The 22,547-nt window shown below is 41.0% G+C and overlaps 2 protein-coding genes and 1 non-coding gene across 4 annotated transcripts; all 3 read right to left on the reverse strand.

The window, feature by feature from the left end:
- Window positions 1-260: 260 nt before the first annotated feature.
- LOC119779890 (serine/threonine-protein phosphatase 1 regulatory subunit 10-like) lies at window positions 261-7,935 on the reverse strand. Of its 2 annotated transcripts, XM_038279735.1 has the most exons (9): window positions 7,698-7,935; window positions 2,004-2,112; window positions 1,832-1,918; window positions 1,583-1,718; window positions 1,448-1,499; window positions 1,276-1,371; window positions 1,081-1,204; window positions 887-990; window positions 261-777 (listed from the first exon to the last, which is right to left on the reverse strand). In XM_038279735.1, exons 2-9 carry the CDS (start codon window positions 2,108-2,110, stop codon window positions 599-601), a joined length of 885 nt encoding a protein of 294 aa, XP_038135663.1. In that variant the 5' UTR covers window positions 2,111-2,112; window positions 7,698-7,935; the 3' UTR covers window positions 261-598. The 2 variants fall into 2 exon arrangements, with proteins under 2 accessions (XP_038135663.1, XP_038135662.1); XM_038279734.1 differs by lacking the exon at window positions 7,698-7,935 and having other exon boundaries at window positions 2,004-2,156.
- Window positions 7,936-10,803: 2,868 nt separating this feature from the next.
- LOC119779889 (protein KRI1 homolog) lies at window positions 10,804-20,918 on the reverse strand. The gene is made up of 9 exons (XM_038279733.1): window positions 20,771-20,918; window positions 17,429-17,505; window positions 15,487-15,568; window positions 15,294-15,397; window positions 15,063-15,210; window positions 14,850-14,980; window positions 11,641-11,705; window positions 11,472-11,567; window positions 10,804-11,391 (listed from the first exon to the last, which is right to left on the reverse strand). Exons 5-9 carry the CDS (start codon window positions 15,208-15,210, stop codon window positions 10,917-10,919), a joined length of 915 nt encoding a protein of 304 aa, XP_038135661.1. The 5' UTR covers window positions 15,294-15,397; window positions 15,487-15,568; window positions 17,429-17,505; window positions 20,771-20,918; the 3' UTR covers window positions 10,804-10,916.
- LOC119779891 lies at window positions 11,811-11,909 on the reverse strand. The gene has a single exon (XR_005280306.1). It is a non-coding gene; the product is annotated as a Z30 small nucleolar RNA (small nucleolar RNA).
- Window positions 20,919-22,547: the final 1,629 nt, after the last annotated feature.

The following is a 22,547-nucleotide window of genomic DNA, read 5'->3' on the forward strand; positions in this document are numbered from 1 at the left end:
GAGATACCAGCGATAGTAGGAGAACCCAGTGATACAGGTAGAGAGGTAGCTGTTATGATGCTTTGGGCTAAAGAGACAATACTGATGGAAATAGAACTGATCACCCTTTCAAACTCTTCTCTAGAAGTATCAAAGTCATATTTTTCTATAAAGACCTCATAAGAGTAAAATCCACCATTTGCATTCATCAGAACATTTATTGTGTTAAGATTGTATATATTTATATAGATTGCTAAAAGATTAGAGGAGAAGATGTTCCACACGCTGTTTGGACAATTAAGGAACCTTTAATCCAGTTGATTCGTTAAGCAATTTAAACTTTCCAATAGTTGAAAGACTTTTTATTTTTATTCTGTGGAAAATCTAATTTTAGAAGAATTGTTTTGTGATCATTTATTATTGTAGGACAAATTATTACTTCTGTAACTTGTTGAATTAAATCGTTTGTGATCAGCCAAAAAGCAATGCGAGAGCAGTAAGGCAGATTTTTGTTGCTCCATGTGTATTTTTTCTCACATGGATTACAGTATCTCCATATGCCAACCAAATTTAGTCTAGTGCAAAAATTTGCTACGATTATTTTCTTTATCTGTGGGTTTTAAGGGATGTCTATCCAATTTCCTAAGACCACATGATATTGAAATCTCCATCTAAATCCCTCACCTCTCTCTGTTCTATCCAATTCAAAATAGAAGAATTGTGTGAGCTGCTCCTCCTCAGCCCACTGGACCTTTTTTTTCTTCTTGCCGTTGTTTGTGGGCGTGTTGGGCTCCTCCGCTGTAACAGCATCAGACATGGTTTGACATGATGAACACAAAAACTCCTCGTATCAAACAGCCGTTCCAACAAACCAAAAACCGTTTCTAGTAATTGTGCTTAAACTCACGTTGGGCTGGAGTTATCTCGGCTTCGATGCCTTCGTTGGAGCTCCAGGGAGTATTTAGAGGTTTGTGCTTTTTCTCTGGAGGTGCATCGTCTGAGGGGCCGGAGCTACAGAGGAAAACCCACAGCGATCAGAACCAGAATCAGCAGCCTGACAGGAAAAAATCACCAGATTTCAAACAGAACGCAGCGCCTTACCTCGGCCTCTTCAGCTGCGGCCACTTTAGGATGGATTTCTCCCCCAGCTGAGGTGCAGGGGTCTTCTTTTTAGGAGGGGTAGGGTTGGTATCCTCCATCTCCAGCCCTTGTTTCCTCTTTTTATCTAAAGAAAGGAACCGTGTTTAGAAGGCGGAAAGTTCAGTCTGGAAACAGAGAAACCATGGAGGTCCGTACCACCAGGCGAGTTACTGCTGCTCCGCTTGGAGGCGCAGTGGGCGCTGATGGTAGCCAGCCAGCCATCTACCAGGGCACCTGCCAGCTTCCTCACATCTAAAAACAAAGAGTTACAAACTGTTAAAGCTGCGCCTCAAACCAACATTCATGCTGTCTTCAGTCTCAAACTCACCTTCAGTTTCTCCACTTTTACTCAGCTGCTTCACGAACTTGGCTGCGTTGTTCTGGGGAAAAACATCAGAGTGGGTGAAGGTTGCCAAAAGTGACTAAAACCCTAAAACCCGGATAGAGAATCTGAAGGCGCTACCTGTGTGAGGTGCTTCACTTTGAGAGGCAGCTTCTGCAGCGTGAGCAGGATGAGCTGCAGCAGCGGGGTGTTGTTGGTGCTTTCAGAGTGGGTGAGCCAGGAGGAGAGCAGCTGGAAGCCTCCCACTTTGATGAACCTGGATGAAGGGGAAGCTTGTTTTAACCACCAGCTGGTGCTACTAGAAGAGCTGCTTCTTTTTCCTGGGCCTGAACTAAACCTCATTATTTATTGTATCTGTAGGAGACCCACCTTTGGAGAATATCGTTAGATTGTGTCTGCAGCAGCACGTTGAGGCAGACACTCATGCTGGCCATCGTGGTAGAAGCTTTCATCAAGCTGAGAAAGAAAAGACAAAAATGAGTAGATGGGTTGATGACAGAAGGAGGAACGGAGGCTGCACCATCAGAGGGGAGCATCTCACCTGAACATCTGGGGAACTTCCTCCAGACTGCGGAGCTCTCCATCCTTTCCCAGCAGGGACTCCATGCGTTCCAAAACCACCTTGGAGTCAAGAGATTCCTCCGCCATGTCTAAAACACACACACAGTTGCTGCTATTTTTCTCACATCCACTACCGTAAACATGTCCAGAGCTGTTATTGATTTTTTATTCTCCAGATACAGAGTATTATATTGTAAAACACTTCAATACTCTATTTGTTTTATTTTCCTATCTGTTATCTTTTTACACTTTTCTAAGGTGACGGCTTCTACTATAACCTTTGCTGCTGTAACCATCACAATATCCCCATTGTGGGACAATAAAGGGATTTTCTATGTATTCTATTCTGTTCTATTTCTCCACATCATCAACATAGAGGCCTGCGGCTGAGGGGTCGGAAAAGTTCAATGATCCAAAGGGAAAAACAGCCTTGGTCCTGCAGGAGACCAGGTGAAATGAAAATAACAGATTCCACTGAGCAGGTACCCGTGTTACTGAGGCAGTAGAAGTTTTATAATGTCTCACACCCAGGGACGTACGCAGGGCCCCAAAAAATACTGAGGTCAATAGTCAGAACTTCTAGGCTGGTTCGGCAGCGTGCTCCCCCAAGAGTTCTTTTTAATTCCATTATTTAAATCTGGACATTTTCAGAGTCCTAAGAACAAAAACATCATTGTGACTTTAGAAAAGGCCGCGCAAGCGACAGGAAACGCGCATGCTCGCTAAAGGCGCATAACAGCCGCCCTGTGCTCGAGCCAAAGGGGACTACGGAGAGCGTGAAGGATCAAATGTTAGCCTATATGGTGAAATCGGGATGGATGGATGGATGGATGGATGGATGGATGGATGGATGGATGGATGGATGGATGGATGGATGGATGGATGGATGGATGGATGGATGGATGGATGGATGGATGTTGCAGTATCTATAACAACACAAACACACAGAATTTCAGAATTAGACATCCCCAGTTATTAATTTCATACACTCACAGATCTGAACGTCCTGTTAAAAAACTTCACACCCATAAGTAGAGGTAATGCAGCCTGATGATATTTACACCGCATCAGGTAGCGTTCCCCCCATGTTAAGCAGGGGGAACGCTATCTGCCGGGGTTTATAGGCCCGTCAGATAGCGTTCCCCCCTGATGTCATTTACGTTGAGTTGCAATAACTGCAAAACTCTCTGCAGGTTCTTGTCTTTGTCGTTCGCTCTATTCAGCTGGCTTTTGAAACACACTGCGTGAAGGTGGGGGCTGGGTGTTGAGGGTTACGGGGGCGAGAAATCCAAAAGTAGTTACTTTTACTAGAAAATAGTTACTTTTATTGTGGAGTAACTCAGTTCATAACTCAGTTACTTTTTGGGAGAAGTAACTAACTAAATATAACTAATTGCTTTTTCAAAGTAACGTGCCCAACACTGATTACGACGGAGTATCAGGGCCAGGCTAGAGTTTTTTTTTGTAATTCGAGAATAAAGTCATACAATTAGGAGAATAAAATCACAACAGTACGAGAATGATGTCGTAATATTAGAATAAAGTCCTAATATTATGAGAATAAAGTTGTATTTTTATAGCAACACTTACTAGAAGCACTGTCTTCCCTAAAATGTGGAATGTCGAGCATCATGTGAAGTTATACTTTGGCATTGGTTTGACAAATGAGGAAATATTTTAGCACAGAAGCATCAAATTGGGCAGGATGTGGAAATGGACTCAGGTTGCTGTTTGGTGGTGATGGTCGGAGCTCGAAATGTTCTTTCTGAAACGGCTCGTAGTTTAATGAGTTCATTCTCGTTATTTTTCAACTTTATTCTCGTAATTTCATGACTTTATTCTTGTAAATTAACAACTTTTTTCTTAGACTCATACAACTTGTATTGTCATTTGGTATACACAAGAGTGCATAAAAATCAAAATTTCGTTTTGTACAACTTTCATGATATTTAAATTCCTTAAAGTGCAGCAGTGATCAAATGTAAACAGTGTGGGAGAAAAAAAACATGGTGCAAAAACCCATTGATATGGAAGTCCAGAGCATTTAATATATATAGTGCAATTATGCATTGTTTTGGTTTTATCAGTGTGATGCATTTCTGTGACATGATTTAGAGTTTTCACAACAGTTCAGCTGTTGAAAGTCTACCCTGGGTCTCGAACCAACAACCACAGGAGTGAAGGTCAATGTCTTACAGCTGACGCCACTAGCAATTGTAATATATTATATCATAATATTACGACTTTATTCTCGTATTTAAAAACAGAAAAAATCTAGCCTGGCCCAAATGCTCCGTTGTTCTTTCGCCTATAGCAGGAGATGGAGCGGGGACCCCCTAATTATATATATTGTATGAAATTGTGTTAAATCAAACTGGTCCTATAGTCCATCTATTACAGAAGGACTCATGTAATGAAAGTAATTTCACCCTGGGATTATTAAAGTACTTCTGACTCTGGTTCTTTGTTGATGGGACAGGTGTTGTGAATGAAACGGTGCCCAGCTTGAAAGAGCTCCTGTGTGTCCCTAAATTGTGAGCATTGATGACTGAAAGACATCTTCTGCCTCCATTTATCTGTTTACTACAGTGTGCTGAATTCATGTTAATGTGGATTTAAAGACATTTCAATTAGGGGGAAAAATTGCAGGAGGGAATATAAACAAAAAAGGTTAATCAACCAAAACTTTCATGACCATGCAGTACCTCCATGGACCCCTAAGGGTCACGGACCCCCTGTTCAAGACCATCGGCCTATCGGTCTCTGCCAAGTGGCGTCAATTTTTTACCTCGGGCGCGGTGCATCGTGGGAAAACCACCATATTAGGTGGAAAGTCGAGATAACCCACATGCGGCTGTTCTTTCGGCACAATTATTTACCAGAAATGACACGATCGTGTTGTGTGAGAGGCTGCCAGTCCCGGTGTCGTGCCAAGGTAGTTATCCCTGCGAAAATTTGTATCCCCTCGTCGGGAGCGCGCACGGAGTAGGAAGAACAACCCGAGTTAACTCCGCTTCAATTCCAACGTGCAGAACGTGAAATTTGAAAGGTTTTACGTGTATGAAAGTTGAGCTTTACTGTTTTATTCTTTACTTCACATATTATAGCAGAATATCGCCAGTGATATTGATCTAAAACTAATAATAAAACACAAACGTTTGCTTGAAAGCTGGTCGCTGACAGCAGTGTCTACTCCTTCCTCTGAAAGCAAACAGATCCTTGTTCTTTTCCACACGTTCATTAAAAAAATCTCTCATTGTTTCACAGTGTCCAAATGTTCTCATCCCATTGAAAACTGTTGTAAACCATATACTTGTAATAAAAATGAAATAGAAAATAGAGTGCACGTGTAATCATTAAAGACTATATGCAGAAGGAAAAAAAAATTTTCCTGGTTGAAATTTAGTACTTAAATCTATATTTGTGTTTATAGTAACTTACAATTTATCTATGTTGTACTATCCTTAATAAACAGTTTGTCTTCTAACATCAGCAGTTTTATTTCATCCCATATTGTCAGAACTGGCAGTATGGGATGAAATAAAACCTGCTGTAATCTGTCCCCCCTGTCTAAATCAGACAAAAAAAGGCCCCAGCTTTTTCATTTTTGGCTTATAAGCAGTGGCGGCTGGTGAAAAATATTTTTGGTGGGGCTGATATAGCCTAGTGTATGTCTCCAACTAATCCGGAATAAGAATTCAAATAAACAATTGGACAATACATACAATTTAACAGTAATGATTTAATTTACTATATAATAACAGTAACAGTGATGATTTGGGTCACTGTGACGGGGTTCTTTGGCCTCCAAGAATCCAGTCTCAGTCGGATTACCGGTGTTGGTGATTTATTGAGCTCAAAAACTCAAAACAGGGTGCAAAAGAAACTAAACATGTACAAGATACTCTGGGCCTCAGCCTCCCTCCAGTTACCAGCAATGTAACAAAGAAACAGAAAACAAAAATTGCCGCTTTTCTTCCCACAGCCCTCATTAAATAGTTTAAGCCCCTCACATCAGGCTCTCTTATTTCTGATTTCTTCTCATTAATCAGTTTTGTCCATATATTACCTCCACAAACAATTGATGTACAAAAACAAATCATTTTTACAACTTAATTCTTTTACACAGATTCATTGACTTATTCAATTACACCAAAGTGGGTTTGAACCCAGCAAAGACGCAGCCAGACTGAAGATGACAAGTCCCCGTAGCATAAACACGTACACGACCCCCCCCCCCCACACACACACACGGCTAACCCCACTGAAATATTAAGTGTGCACCCTCAATATGCCAGCAGGTAACCAGGAACAGCTTGTGTGTTTTAAGTTCATGGAGCTACTGGGCTCAGCGCGAGTGTATTGGTCCTCACAAACACAGTATAACAGGAATGTGTGTGTGGCGCGCAAAGTTAGAGAGGTTGTTTTAAGCGACGAGGTGGATTTGTCACAGTCACAATAACCATGACATGAAATGTTCATATCCTACAACAGGGATGTTCTTCTGGCAAACGGGTAGATAAATAAGGATCTCACCGAATTTGGTGGAAGCTGCATCTCGTTCGTTACATTCGCCATCTTCCCTCTAACTGTCTGCACCTGCGCTTGGGTTCAGAAGCCTGTTAAAGCGCAGTATTTTCAGCGCCCCAATACCATAAAGTTCCGAGACGCTGATTGGCCATTAAATTCACCTAGCAATAGTACATGATTGACAGATTCTCTGCAAATGTGGGTCAGTCTGATCAGCGCCCCCAGAACAGAGACGGTAGGAGTCTGTCTGTGGAAATCCACAAATTAATGACAGTAGATAGGGAAATGTAGTTTATATAATTTGTTTTGCTAATAGGTACACAGTCTAGAGAGTAAAACTGACATTTATGAGTTAATTTCTAAAAATATATTTTACGTTTCTCTCTTCTTATCAGGGAGGGCGGTGCCCCAGCGCCCCCTATGGGCCGGCCGCCACTGCTTATAAGCATCTTTTATGATGACAACTAACCCCTGAAACTTTGGAGTTGATTGACCTTTATTTCTTAAAGTTAAAAGGGGGGAACAAATTATAGCAGGCCACCTGCTCTAATCTGTTCCCCCTGTCTAAATCAGGCAAAAAAGGAGCCATTTGTGAACTGTCCGTGTGCTTCCAGTGACTGATATGCTTTGAATTCCTCACCAGTGTAGCTATGCTGCGGTTGTTTACACTACACCTTTTCCACCAAAAATGGCGTCTTAGCAACAAATGTCACGTGACTGGCGGAGACCGATAGGCACCGCTCTGCTCAGCGTAATGTGTTGAGCAGATGCAGAATCAATTTTAATCAACTTTAACTCGCTGAATAGTGAATTAATTTTCTCGGTTATGTTTATTTGCTAAAAAAACAAAACAAATGGTTCAGTTTATTCAAATATTTTTAGTGGGGTTAAGAGTAATAGAAAATTCTGATAAGATGTATGCATGTTGCAAAGCACAGCCGCTCATACATTTTTATATTTTCTACACAAACATATTTATACAGGTATACAATCTTTATTTGCAGATTCTAGAACATTCTATGAGGCTTTATGCCCCACAACTACAGTATTATACCAGCTGTTAGCTAGCTACCGATAACTAGCCATAACCCACAACAACTTCATTGGATTAATTTCAATTTACATACTTCAAAAATGAACTTACTATTGATATTATTGGAAATTCCAACGATACGAGTTATTTGAAGTTAGGCCAAGGTTCAATCTCAGGCAAAACTGCAAAAATACAGAAAGAAAAACACAAATTAACTTTCAGCTGACTGGTAAACACCCCCCGTCCTCCATTATCATTAGGAAATTGTATTTTGAACAGCAGAAACTTTGGTATTTAAAAATTGCTGACATTTTTACCCTTCCCAAATGTTACTGACTTCTCTTACCTTCGTCCAAACGCGGGAATGTTATATACACTGAACGGCTTTGTTGTGACGACCAACGATTTTTACCGATTTCAACCAAAACAGAATTGTGGACTCTAACTGCCACTCAAGGGGTTAATGGCGCATTTCATATTTGAGAAATAAACTCCTCATTAAGGCTTCAAAAATAGATTAAACCGGCCGTTTTCATTCTCATTTCGTAGATAATAAAACCTTTATTACATTTCTACTGGTTAAACAAGGTTTTGAGCAGCATTTCAATTAGAAATTCATATTATAATTTTCTTTCAAAATGGCGCCTTGGGCCACAGACATAGAACCTGCGTCATTATTGGTGAGAGGCAGCTGAATGACCATATTTGGTCAAATCAAGCTGCTTTCAGACAACTAAGGCTAATTATATATATATATATATATATATATATATATATATATATATATATATATATATATATATATATATATATATATATATATATATATACCACAAATAACTGGTTAAAGAACAAATGTTCACATTTGCATAAATACAAATATTTTGACCATTACCTAAGAAGTCTTGACAATGACAAAAAATATAAAAAATTATTTTTAAGTTAATAACAATACTACATAATAACTTTACTCTATTGTAAATCCCCAAAACAAATGTTTCCTCTATAGATTATTAAAGAGTAATCCTTAAACATGCTGAATAATAATTATATACTATATAAAGTATTTGTATAATATATTACAGTATATTCATATAAAACTTTGTGTTAATCATATTAATAAATAATTGCAAAATATATAACTTTGCGTATATCTATAAGCTTGAGCTCAGTTTAAATTGTTTTAGTCTGAGTAAATATGTTTGTTTTGTTCTTTTAAGGGGTTGTCACATGTAAGAGATTATTGTGATATTGATTTGTCTTCTATGGGATTCAAATGAGATCTGAGGCGCCTCCTATTCATTCTGACAGCAGCTGCCTGAACTGTGGTCTGATCCAAGATGACCGCCCTATAGGCATGTCGGCCTCGCTGCCTGCAGCGTCCAATAAGACATCTATACATATTAAGGCAAGAACACACCAGCTGCGTACAACTTTGTTTTTTAATTTTTCATAGATCATAAACAAAAAGCAAACTAATTAAAAACATACAAGAATTGATATAAAGAAAGACACACAAACAGAAAAAATCAAAAACAAAAGGACAATAAATTAATGAGGAGGAAAGGTGTTCTGTTAATTTAGCCTTATGTACCAATACTTACATTTGACATTTCCACAGAATATATCTAATATTCAATTCAGTTTATTTATATAGCGCCAATTCACAACACGTCATCTCAAGGCACTTTACAGTTCTACCACATCTTACATTCAAATTGATTAAAAGTTTTCTATCTAAGGAAAACCAGTTGATTGAATTGAGTCAATGACTCGAATGCAATCCCTCAAGTTTATCATGCTTGTAGCGACAGTGGAGAGGAAAAACAGGAAGAAACCTCCAGCAGAACCAGGCTCAGTGTGAGCGGCCATCTGCCGAGGCCGACTGGGGTTCAAGGAGACTGAAGCAGGCATATAAAAAGAAGCAGAGATACAAAGGCAACAGTCAACCATCTCCACAGGGGGCCCCGTCCAGGAAACACACAGTCAGGCAGACAAGCACCAAGCCACCTCCCATGTCAGAGGATGAAGAGAGTACATCCAGCCAGTCAAACAGGACTACATTGAAAAACAGGCTGATCTCGAACATCTATAAACAAAGGTTTCGATGGCAGTACAGCTGATATTTCTCTCCAGGATGGTGTCACAGCCAAACAGGAACAGACCAGATGAAGCTACCATGAGAAAAAGCAGAGAAAGCATAGCATCAGAGATTGAAATAACAAATTCTACAGTGTGGGAGAATAGAGATAGAATGAAGAAGAATGATGAAAATGGGTCCCCTATGTCCTCCAGCAGTCTAAGCCTATAACAGCATAACTATAGAAATAGCTCAGAGTAACCAGAGCCACTCTAACTATAGTTCGAGTTAGTTTATAGCTAATATAAATGGCTGAAATAAATGGCACCCTCATGAACCACTGGCCTGAAATGCCCCCCAAGCAATACCCAGCATGAACAGGTGCTGGGGGCTCTGACAGAGAAGGCAGACTCTCTAGTTCTCCTGTAGTTGGTACAGATGGACTTTCCCAACATGTTGGTTTAGAACAGGAGAAACCAATTAAAAATCGTCCGGGTCCAAATAAAGACCATCATCAACCAGTAAAGGTCAGGAGAGATTTATGATTATAATCCATTAATTTAAACAGCATTTAACACTGAAATAAAATGCAGGTGTTTATGCATCCTTCTTATACACTGAATTTTATAAAAACTAAAAAGTTTTTCCATTTTAAAATCTAAATAGTTTTTGAATCTTTCAGTTTGGTATAAACAGTTTCCTGAATCACTTTCTATATAAAACACCTGAACTGACACATTTTGAGCCTTGATCAATATTTATTTTTGATAATGTTCATGGTGGAGAATCCTGCTTCACAACAGCAGGTTGAGCCAAACATAATCAAGATATACAGGGTCATCTTTCTTTCACTAGTTCACTGCGTTTCTCCCAGTCCACTTTCTCTGCTCTTTTTCTCGTCTTCTTTCTGGTAACCCAGACTGAAACAACTCATTGGCTAATTTGTAGCCTGGATAAAAGTAAAAGACTTTGGTTTCCCAGTATTTACTCAAGCAGCGATGCTGCGTAAAGCTGCAAACACTCCAGCAGCCTCGTATCTCAGCACCAGGACTGAGCTGTAGAACCGGGCTGTGACAGGAGGAACAGCGCTCTGGCTTAATGAGGCAAACAGCTGACAGAAGCAAACGAGGACATTGCTGGTTTAAAGCACAATTACATTTTTATTCTACACATTTTTAAAGAATATTCAAATCTTAGCTTATTGTTCTCTGATGGTCCAATAAGGTCAGACAGCAGCTCAATGGAAGCTCTCATCCCTCCTTGTTCTTCTGCTTCAGCTTCTTCTCCTGCTCTTTCCGCTTCTGTCTGCCGAGCTGTCTGAAGTACAGCCTTTTGGGGTTCAGCCCGTAGGCCTTCAGTCTCTGTCTGCTGAACTCCCGGCCACCTATTTTCACCCTCTTGGTTCCTGGTTGGAGGCGTCCACCTAACCTCCTGGGCTTCTTCTTGGACCATGCAGTCCTGTTCTTGCCTTCTTTTCGTTTCTCTGCTGTCTGCTCCGCTGTATCCTTGGTTTGCTCTTCTAGCTTCTTCTTCTTCTTCTTGGGTACCAGGATCTCCTCTCCTTCCTCAGTGTTTTCCAAAGCCTCGCTGAGAGCTTGAATCGTCTCCTCTGCAGAATCCATGCTCGCTTCTTCCGCTCCTGTGATCTGCTTATCGGCGTTCTTCAGACGGTCTCGCCGTTTCTTTCCCAGCTTGGTCTTAGCCTCAGTTGTTTCTTTGTCCTCCCTGCAGATCAGGAAGAGATCAACACCTTCACCTTCTAACCACGGTAGAGATGGAGTCCAGCTGCTTAAAGGTCTACTCACTCAGAATACACAGAGCTCAGGACTTCCTTCTTCTTCCTCACATTCTGTGCCTTCACTTTATAATTCTTCAGATCACACAGCTCCTCCTTCTCAGACCTTAGGAAGCAAAGACGGACGTTACTAAATAATCTGAACTGTTCAAACATCTTAATCAGCCCAGAGTCAGTACCTGAACATGCAGGTCTTCCTCAGAGAGCACCAGCGGTTCAGCTCCTGGTCGTTAGCTTTCAAGATCTGAGGTGAAAGAAGAAAAAAAAAGGTTATTTCTCTGAATTAAAACAAGTCCACATAATAAAGCAAACTGCTTTAGGTAGCAGCTTCATCTCACTGGAATATGGTCTGCTCAGAGAGAAGATTGGAGTGGGATCATTCCCTGGTCAGAGATCTCCCCGGAGGAAGGCAATACCAGATCAGAAGGAACACATCTCATCACTGCAGAGTAAAAACCACTGAGCTCCATCCATTAAAGCTGCACATCAACACCTCACATACCATCAAAATCATATTTAGCTTTTAATGATGCACTTAAACCATGCAAGGTTCAATCAGACAGTTTCAAAGCAATAACTGATAAGGATACCTGATGAATCTACTATTACATAGGATGTTGTGGCGATTTGGGCATCGATCAGGCTGCTGGTGCGGTTGACGAGCTTACAAAGGCTGTGAGCCGTATGCTGGGTGCGATTGAATGCAGGCTGACTGCGGTGGTTGAAGTCAAAGGTGAGATGGGATCATATCCTGGATGTGCACGCTCGCTTCAAGGCGGAGAAGCCTGACAATTTCTCCATATTCGCCATGTGGAGCCAGAATTTACAGGCTCACAGTAAATTCTGTGCAGCCTGCTCTCAAAACGAAAAGTGTTATTTAGGATTCAGCACCCCCCTTATCAAATCTCCCCAGGATGTTATGGTGGAAGGGGCCCGAACTGCAAGGTCCCCTCCACCCCCCCTACCCACAAAAACCTGTGGATGTGTCCAGAACTGTAGCGCTGGTTGATAAACTTCAATCTCATGAAGCACAATGGTCTGCAGACAGCGTTCATGGACAAACTGAACGCACAACACACACACAACTAATGCTCAAATGTCTTTCAACTGACTTTAATGTGGCTCCAGCCACCAATATTTTCCTTCAGGTGAAATGTTTGTCTCGTGTTAAATGTGCTTTTTTTATGCTGAGGTGTTTTTTATTGTATCTTAAACTGTAACCTGACAAAGAAAAAGTGGCTCCTATCTTTCCAGAAATAAAGGCAGCGCCATAAGGGAAATAAATTACCGTTAGTTGAAGCCCTAATGTTTGTGTGTGTGTGTGTGTGTGTGTGTATATATATATATATATATATAAAATAATAATTTATTTAAAAATTTTTGTGCAATTTATCCGTTTTGTGTTTTTTTTGTGATGCACCGTTTCAAATGTTTTAAAAACCAGTCAGTGATTATTGATTTTCAACCATTTTGATAAAAAAAAATGAAAGGGAAAAGTCTAGGATTTCCACTTAAAAAGAAATGCACATGCATAACCAGGGGTGTAAATAATAATCGTTTTGTATCGATGCATCGATCCAACAGCCGACGATCCGATGCATCGACACGTCCGCAAGAGTATCGATTCATGTTTTTTTTTTTTCCTCCGGTCTATTTTTATTCATTTCCTCCTGGACGTAATTCTCCCTCCCGTGCTGCGGTGGCGCTAAACCTATTTTGCCCTCCTACCTCGCTTCCTCGTTATACTCTTACAGCAGTGTGTCGCAGTGAGCTTGACACAGACATTTTTGATTTATGCTCAATATTGAAGCGTGGTCTGCGCTACACGCTATGGGTCTAGATACGGCCGAGGCGGTGAGGAAGTGGGGGCGAGTTTAGTCCGACGACGGAGGGACATGAGGGCCAAAAAGAGCGGAGATCCAGGTGGAAAAAGGGTCCCATCGTTCTCGCGCACCTCGCTCTTCTAGCGGGTCAAACTTCACGAGTTGTTTTCTGCAATTTCGGTCATAAAAACAAAACAAGCCGTCTGTCTGCGGTCAGCTACAATTTGGGAGAGGAGCAGCGGAGCGTCTGTGGAGGGGGCGGGGACATCTGGAGCCGAGGTGTTGCATAGCACTCATTGCACTGATTTTGTGCAGTATTTTTGATGCACGGCCTTTCAGAATCTATAACGCAGGGGCATTATTATTTTTCAGTGAATGAGGTTTTAATAGGAATAGGTGGAGTAAAACTTTTCTACTTCTGTTATTTGCTGTGGTTTCTCAAAAAAATGCATAACGATATTACAGCTTTCATTGATTGATTTCAAATTTGAAACATCGTCTAGCGCAGGGGTATCAAACTGGTTCCAGAAAGGGCCGTGTGGCTGCAGGTTTTCTTTCCAACCAAGCAATAGCACACTAGACTCCAGTCATTTCATCAAGTCATCATGCTCAGATTGGACTCACTTGATGAGATGACTGGAGTCTAGTGTGCTATTGCTTGGTTGGAAGGAAAACCTGCAGCCACACGGCCCTTTCTGGAACCAGTTTGACACCCCTGGTCTCGCCTGTTAGGTGTAAAAAAAAGAAATAAAAAAAATCAACCAATTAATCGAATCGTATCGTGGTGTATTCTTGAGTATAGAAAATAATCGAATCGTTGGGTCAGGAAATCGATACTGAATCGAATCGCCATGATGGGTGTGATTTACACCCCTATGTATAACCCTGTACCGGCTCCAAAGAGGTAACGCCTATTAAATGTGCTGTTTGCTTCACTCATACAGGTATACTTTCAAAAAGAAGATTTGCATTTTTTCCACTATGTCAGACTCACCACCGGTAAGTGAAAATTGGAACGAGCACGTAGGACGGCCTTACGTATTAGAGTAGTGGAATTGATACATCCTTAATAAAACCCATCCCTAACGGTTGATGCTTTGAGGTTCCTCTGAAATACATCTTTAAATAACTTGTTTTTTCCCCTCAATCATCCCACAAAATAAAGCTAAGATGCTCCCTTGCTGCCCATAGAGATCAACAAAGTGCGTCAGACAAGCTTGCACACGTTTCAAAGTGCACTAGAGTCCAAGATGACATATTTGAACGCAATACAGTAAAGCAATAATGGAAACGTTTGGAATAAAGCCGAGCTAAGAGGAGCCGGTGGGAAAGAGGCATTAATGTTTGTAAATTAAGGTTTTGTTGAAGCAGGGATACACCTAAAAAATGTAAATAAACAATTCAAGACATAGCATCTCATCACTATGAATCTGTCTATATTTTTGCTCCATTTAGTTACTACAGTACATCTAACATTTAGTCCAAATCCTTGGCTTTCTTTGGTAGCAGATAAACCAGCTGACAAGTTCTGGACTGAAGGAACCGGGCTCTGCTCCGTATCTCACCTCGTCGGTTGTCAAGCCGAAATCGTTGGGGGCAACCTGCCTGTAGCGAAACCTGCATGGAAGGTCGTCGATGATGTCCTCATAGTCCAGCTTGTAGTATTCATCCAAGTATTGCTCAAAAGTTCTCTCCTCTGAAACGACAAGAACAGCTTCTAGTCAGGAGACGGAACCGCCTGAGGACCAGTCGGGTTCAGGATGGCTGGTGATACCTACCGGGATCAAACACAGGCTTAGCTTTAGTGATGACCTCCGCAAAGTGAGACTTCTTTTTCTTTTTGCCCATCTGTGGCATATCATCCTTTTTCAACTTCTTCTTCTTCTTGGAGGCAGCATGCTGGTTCGGGTCATAGTCTGCATCCATCTGCAGAAATCAGGTAATTATTAAGGCTGATTCCTGCGTTTCAATAAAACTCATTGGGAGGAAAAGAAAAAGAGTTAGCTCACAATGAAACCCTAACCCTCGCAGTGAGGTCCAGAGACGCTGTACTCCTCTTCATCGTATTCCTCCTGCTGTTCTTCTCCGGTCCAAGTGTCCCAATTCCAGGGCTCTGAAAATGCAAAAGTGCTTCAAAAATACAGACGAAGCAGCAGATTGACTACAGTTAAATAAAATTTCAAAAACAAAGCAGCAGCTCACCTTCCAGCTCATCAACACCATCGTCATCGAACTGAGGCTTGTCCTCCTCCTCTTCATCGTAGTATTCATCGCCAAAGAACCTCTGCAGAAAAATTTTTTTTCAGATGTTTTAAAAAGCTTCATGTTTATGATTTACATGATTATAATTTTGTTAGATTTTTGCATTTTACTCAATGTAGCATATTCACATTATGCATTTTTTTTTTTTTATTTATAAACCAGTAGCTAACTCCATGTTGCAGAAAAAGTTTTTCTTAAAAGATTACTTTGACCTGTTGGCATATCATTTGTTTTTTTAGTTGTTTACTTTGTAGTAAATAATACTCTTCTGTGCATTTTTTACAATGAATAGAGGTAAAATTCTGCGCATGGGTGCAGAGGAAAAACAAGGAAGTGATACTGTGGATAATGTGTAGAATTCAAATTCAATCTTTTCCATCAACAAAAGCAGAAATTGCAATCTGGCTTTTCTGGTAGTTCTGCAAAACTGCCAGCAGATGGCGCCACGCCTGTTGGTCCACTATTATGTTCCTAAATTCCCTGTCACACCTTGACCATTTAGCCAGCGTATGCCTGACGTATGAAAAATACTGGCATACGCTGAGTGGACGCTGGCGCGTTTTGCAGCCGCTGCTCCTTGTATCTAGGCGAGATACAAGGACTGCATGGTCGACTGTATCAAAGGCTGCTGAGAGGCCCAGCAGTATTTCCAGGATTTCCAGCGTCCACAGACAGGGCAATATCATTGTGCACCTTTAACAGTGCTGACTCGCTGCTATGTCGGGGTCTAAAACCAGACTGAAATTTCTCAAACACAGAATTGATCTCCAGAAATGTCTGTAATTGAATAAAAACAACTTTTTCTAAAACCTTAGAAAGAAAAGGCAAGTGGGAGACAGGTCTAAAATTGGAGAGTACAGAGGGGTCAAGATGCGTTTTTTTTATGAGGGGCCTAACCATAGCATGTTTGAAGGCAGCTGGAACAGACCCTGAGCTAAGACAAGTGTTTATAAAAACACGCAGACTTGGCCCAACAGAGCTCAGAACCTCCTTCAAAAACTTGGCTGGAACAATATCTAAGGGACAGTTTGTGGGTTTCATGCCACTAACCACCTTAGTAAAAGAAAGCAAAGAAATGGTCTCAAACCGGTCGAATATAGCAGTCTGTGCCGGAGGAGCACAGACATCATCAGAAGGCATATTACTATTACAGATATTCTGCCTGACAGATTCCACTTTATCGGTGAAAAAGGACGCAAACTCCTCACAGGTTGCAGTGGAGGCATCAGACAGGACAGCAGGGCATGGATTAATGACAGAATCAATAGTATTAAATAGCAGTCTTGGATTATGAGAGCTATTATCTATTATGGAGGACCAATATTTGGACTTGGCTTCCTTTAGAGCTCTCTGGTAAGCAGCCAAGCGGTCCCTTAACCAGCCCAGGGATACATGCAGTTTATCCTTTTTCCACGGACGTTCAGCCTGTCTGCATTGTTGTCTGGGGGAGCAGAGCCTTTAGCCGCTCGCTTATCTGTGAATACACTGATCTTTTCCCTATCCATAATTGCTTTTATCTTCCTGTATCTGTATTTTGTATTTTCATCTTTCTTTTTATTTATCTTTTGTATTTTCTGTAAAGTGACCTTAAGTGTCAAGAAAGGCGCTGTTAAATAAAATGTATTATTATTATTATTATTATTATTATTCTTAGCTAGAAAAGAGGATGTGTGTTAGACTCCTGACCACACAGGTTTGCTTTTGTGAAAACTGAAGAGATATTTGTGGTCGCATTCACTAAGAAATGGAAACTTGAATTAAAAAGCTTGTCATAACAGAAACAAATATTTACTTCTTTTTAATCAGCTTCGATATCTTTAGGAATTGTTTTTAAGTTCTGAAGAAGATCCGGTCATAACTGAGTCTGTTCAAAGCTTCTTACCTCCTTTCAAAATGTTGGGCGGGGTGTCATATTCCCACTTGATCTTGGTTATTAGGTGATACAGCTGAGCCACGTATCTGAAAAGGAAACATTTGCTGTTCAAATATAAAACTGAAAATACTGAATTTAAAATCTGAAAACCCAAAGTTCAGTCAAACATGGCTGCTGTGTTTTTTAACTGCTTCACCTTTCGTGCTTCCTAATATAAAACCAGACACAGACTGCTTCTGCAAGAGAAACCATGTTTACTAAACTTCTTAGCAAGAGGAAAAATGTCACATTGTCCTCCCACTGCTGATTTATAGTGAGTAGGGCTGCAACTAACGATTATTTTAAAAATCGATGAATCGGCCGATTATTTTTTCGATTAATTGATGAATCGGACAAAAAATATTATTTATATTGACCTATTTATTCCAAAATAAACATTTTAGACACAACAAACAAGCACACAAGTACAGGTTGCTCATTAACTGTACTGGTGCAATATGAAAAATAAATGTTTGTGTTAAAACTACGCAAACTTACATGAGAAATGTAGCTGTACATCCACAAAATATAGGCTACTTTGTTTCATTAAGTGCAAAAAAAGGCATTTTTGTTTTTAAAAGCCCCTAAGGGGTTCAAACAATAGGTCCCCCGATTTCCCTTATGCTAATTCAAATGAAATTAAAAGTAAAATAAGTAGCCAACCTTATCCCTGTCTGTAACCTACTAACAAGGTAAGGAAAGCATCAGATGAGCTACCTGAGAAACTAACGTTACGTTTCCCCTAGGGCTGCAACGACGAATCGATAAAATCTATCCCCCGTCATCCACGGGAAGAAAAAAAAATATGGCGGAGCGAGTCAGCGCCGCAGTTGCAGTGTTGCCAACTCAGCGACTTTTCAGACCCCTCCAGCGACTATTTTTTCAAAAAAGCGACTAGGGACAAATCTGGCGACTTTTTACGGTGTCACTGGCGGCTTTTGCCTGCCGTGGGGCGCCTCCCCCATCCCAACGCCTTTCTCCCTCTCCCACAGGAATCCCTCTCAGCGCTGCAGTCAGAGCCGCAAGATTTTAGTGAGGAGTTTACCCCCAGCGTCCAGACTGCAAATGAAGCGCGCATGCGCCGGGATTGACGGCGCAAATTGATCACAATAATTAAAATAGCCTGCGTTTTGTAAAGTGAAAAAAGTCGTAACATGCAACTTTTGTAAAAACAAATGAACATGGCACGGAAGCACCACTATTATGACGCAGCACCTGAAAAGGAAACACGTTGGAGCCTCGATGGCAGTGAAGAGAGCTGATCAGCAGGATGAGTAACCATGTTTGTTTCATTTTAAAGTGGGTATCAATGTCTCAATGATCCTAAGAAAGGTAAGAAATCAGCTCAGAACTACATGGGGGGGGCTGGTCAATGATTTGAAAGAGCTGGGACCACCGTTTCCAAGGTTACTGTTAGTAATACACTAAGACATCATGGTTTGAAATCAATCATGGCACTGCAGGTACCCCTGCTTAAACCAGCACATGTAAAGGCCCACCTTAAGTTTGCCAATGACCGTTTGGATGATCCAGAGGAGTCATGGGAGAAAGTCATGTGGTCAGATGAGACCAAAATCAAACTTTTTGGTCATAATTTCACTAACCGTGTTTGGAGGAAGAAGAGTGATGAGTACCATCCCTAGAACACCATCCCTACTGTGAAGCATGGGGGAGGTAGCATCATGCTTTGGGGATGTTTTTCTGCACATGGGACAGGGCGACTGCACTGCATTAAGGAAAGGATGACTGGGGCCATGTATTGAGAGATTTTGAGGAACAACCTCCTTCCCTCAGTCAGAGCATTGAAGATGGGTGGAGGCTGGGTCTTCCAACATGACAATCAACCAAAGCACAGAGCCAGGATAACCAAGGAGTGGATCTGGGAGAGATGGGCGATCTGGATTCAACAAGTCATCTCTTTGTCATGTGTTTGTTCTACCCAGCCACTGAACCAGGTGAGTCCAATCTGGTTTAACCTGTGCAGATTAGACTCACCTGGTGAGAACAAATACACGACATAGAGATGACATGATGACTCCAGATCCCCCATCTCTGGGCTCTGGAAGAAGCATATCAGGGTTCTGGCATGGCCTAGCCAGTCTCCGGACCTAAACCTAATGGAGAATCTTTGAATGAGCTCAAACTCTGTTTCTCAGCAACAGCCCAGAAACCTGACGGATCTAGAGAAGATCTGTGTGGAGGAGTGGGCCAAAATCCCTCCTGCAGTGTGTGCAAACCTGGTGAAAAACTGCAGGAAACATTTGACCTCTGGAATTGCAATCAAAGGCTACTGTACCAAAATAAACAATGATTTTCTCAGGTGTTTGAATACCGTATTTTCACGACCATAAGGCGCACCGTACTAAAAGGCGCAGTCTCAGTTATGTGTGCCATAACTGTATTTAACACACACATAAGGCGCACCAGATTATAGGGCGCGGTTTTTATATACCGATACATGTCCTCTACTACGTTTAAATACCTCTACTGCGTATTTAAAAATAGAGCGGGAGCAAAACTGAGTATGTTTGTGCTTTATTCATGTATTTATTACAAAGTATTAATCCAACCTGGGAGCTGGCCGAGAGACAGACACATCGCTGATGACACAGAGCGTACCAGAACTAACTGGTACAAGCAGCAAAAATGAAGCAGCAGATGCGATTTCGCTGCTCTTGCTGCGTCAGGTGTGAACGTAGCATTACTTTGAACGGCCGGTTCACATCGATGTCGAGCGGTTGAAGTTCCTTTGTCAGACCTCCCGGAATAACAGCAAGCACAGCGTTCATTTGTTCCACCATGTTTTTCACATCGGCTGTGAGATGGGCACGCATGGAGTCACAGATTAACAGCAATGGTGATGCGTGGAAAAAACCACCTGGTCTCCTTACATAAGCCTCCCTCAGCCACGCTTTCATCATCTCCTCAATGAGGAGACGTTTAAATGCGCCTTATAGTCGTGAAAATACGGTACTTATTTGCAGCTACATCATACAAATAAATAGTTTAAAAAAAAAAGTTATGATTTCTGGATATTTTTTTTTTAGATTATGTCTCTCATAATGGACATGCAGCTAAGATGACAATTTCCGTTCCCTCCATGATTGAATGAGAGAATTTGCATTTCAATTTAAATACTTATTTCCCTCACTGTATGTGCTACTTTTTAATCAGTTCTTCACATAAAAACTCATTAAAATACGATTTGTCGCAACGTAACCAAAGATTTTAGAAATATGTTAGAGATATATGAATACTTTTAAAAAGAATTAGAATGTGGATTTTTCTGAAGCTTTCTGGCTTTTCACTCACACAGCTGATGGGATAATCTCAGTGGTGTCTTCATCCACCTCATTTTGAAGAGCCTCAAGTTCCTTCTCTGAGCTCCTCAAACTCTCCAGCTCTGACTGCAGAAACCTGGAGGACTGTTAAGGAAACCAACGTGGAACATTGTGAACAGCTGGAAAAAAGAAGAGGAGAGGAGCAGGATGAGTTAGCAAACGTTGAAGCAGACTAATCGTGCACTACCCACATTCAAACCATGACACTGGAAGGATGAATATGAATAATCCTGGATTCATATTTTAGAATAGAATTGTTAGTAGTGATGTTATGAGGAGAGCCGAGGCTTCGAGGCGTGTGTCGAGTAATGGAGGGGGCGTTTCCCCGAAGGCGTGTCGAGGCGTGATTCATTTAGGGGAGGGGCCAAAATTGATGACGTTCGAGGCCTTGCTACCGTGATACCACGTGACCGCTTCGCAAAGTGGTTCAGGAAGCGCAAGAATTTTGACGGGCATCTAAACAGCCTCAGCGTTCAGTCAAGATGTGGGAGATTGGAGGAGAGCTGCTGTCAGCTGGATAGAGTTTGGATAGATTCTAAGAATAGATTGGTTGTTTTTCCAACCAATCTAGTTGGTTAAAACTCATTTGGTTAAAATAAACAGTGTAATGATCAGAATCTGAGCAGGCCACTGGACAGAGTCAGTGTTAACACGTCACTATTGAGTAGTATTTTCCTCCCTGATATAGTTATCTATATAGGTGGCATCATCTGTAAGAGACAGGCTCTCACTCTAGAGGTTGATGGTTCAAGACCTGTCTTTGACTTTTGAAAGTTGCGATTAAACTTAATTATTTTGGCTGATGAGACTAATTTGCATTTTTTTGCCCGAGTAAAAATATAGATTGGGTAAATTAGGTTGGTTTAGCCAACCTAATTTAGGGGGCAATCACTGATTTTCTTACAAACTGTAGTTCTGCTGTCCACCAGTAGGTGGTGACATGTTCACATGAAGCCTCATGAACTGTGGGGATCGTTGAAGCAATTTGGCCAAACGGTTTAATGCCTCATGAGGCTTCATCTCACCATCACTAATTGTTTGGATTATTATCATTGATGATGTGTGAGTTTATTACGCCTTAATATTAGCTGCCTGTTGCGTGTCAGAACTGATGTTTTCCACAATAGTTTATCTAATTAAGACAGTTCCTCTGTGGGGATATACAGTTATAATCTTCATTCTGTACGTGGCAAAGATTTGGAAATGGAATGAAAGCGGTGTCCTTCAGCTAAGAACAAAGTGTAATATTTTGATAAGGCTGGAGCCATGGATGTCTCCTCATCTGCAAACGTGTATGATGTAATTATGTGATGATGTAGCAGACTGGAGATGAATAAAATGCCTTTTTAACTGTTAATCTGGGCCACTGCCTGAGAGGTGAGCAGCTGCCTTCTGTAACTCTAAGCAATTTCTCTGATCTGAGTAAGATTACAATTTCTATCAGAATCTGTTGTCATGTCTCCTGGTTATTTAACACATATAAGTTATGAAGTGTTATTTAAAGAGCTTGTCCCGAGTGATCTCTTTTCAGGGAAAAGAACCGGAGAGATAGAGCGTCAAGGTGAAAACACAGAGCCTATCTTTAACAGAATAGAAAATCCCTTTATTGTCCCACAATGGGGAAATTCTGGTGTTTACAGCAGCAAATATTATGGAAAAAATGGTCCCACAACGTGGACCTGAAAAATGTATAAGAATGACATAATAGTGAAGAATAAAAAATAAAATAATGTACTGTAAAGTGTTTA

This window comes from Cyprinodon tularosa, unplaced genomic scaffold, assembly GCF_016077235.1.
Source record: "Cyprinodon tularosa strain WSP-4 unplaced genomic scaffold, ASM1607723v1 ctg1526, whole genome shotgun sequence".
NCBI classification, from domain to species: domain Eukaryota; kingdom Metazoa; phylum Chordata; class Actinopteri; order Cyprinodontiformes; family Cyprinodontidae; genus Cyprinodon; species Cyprinodon tularosa.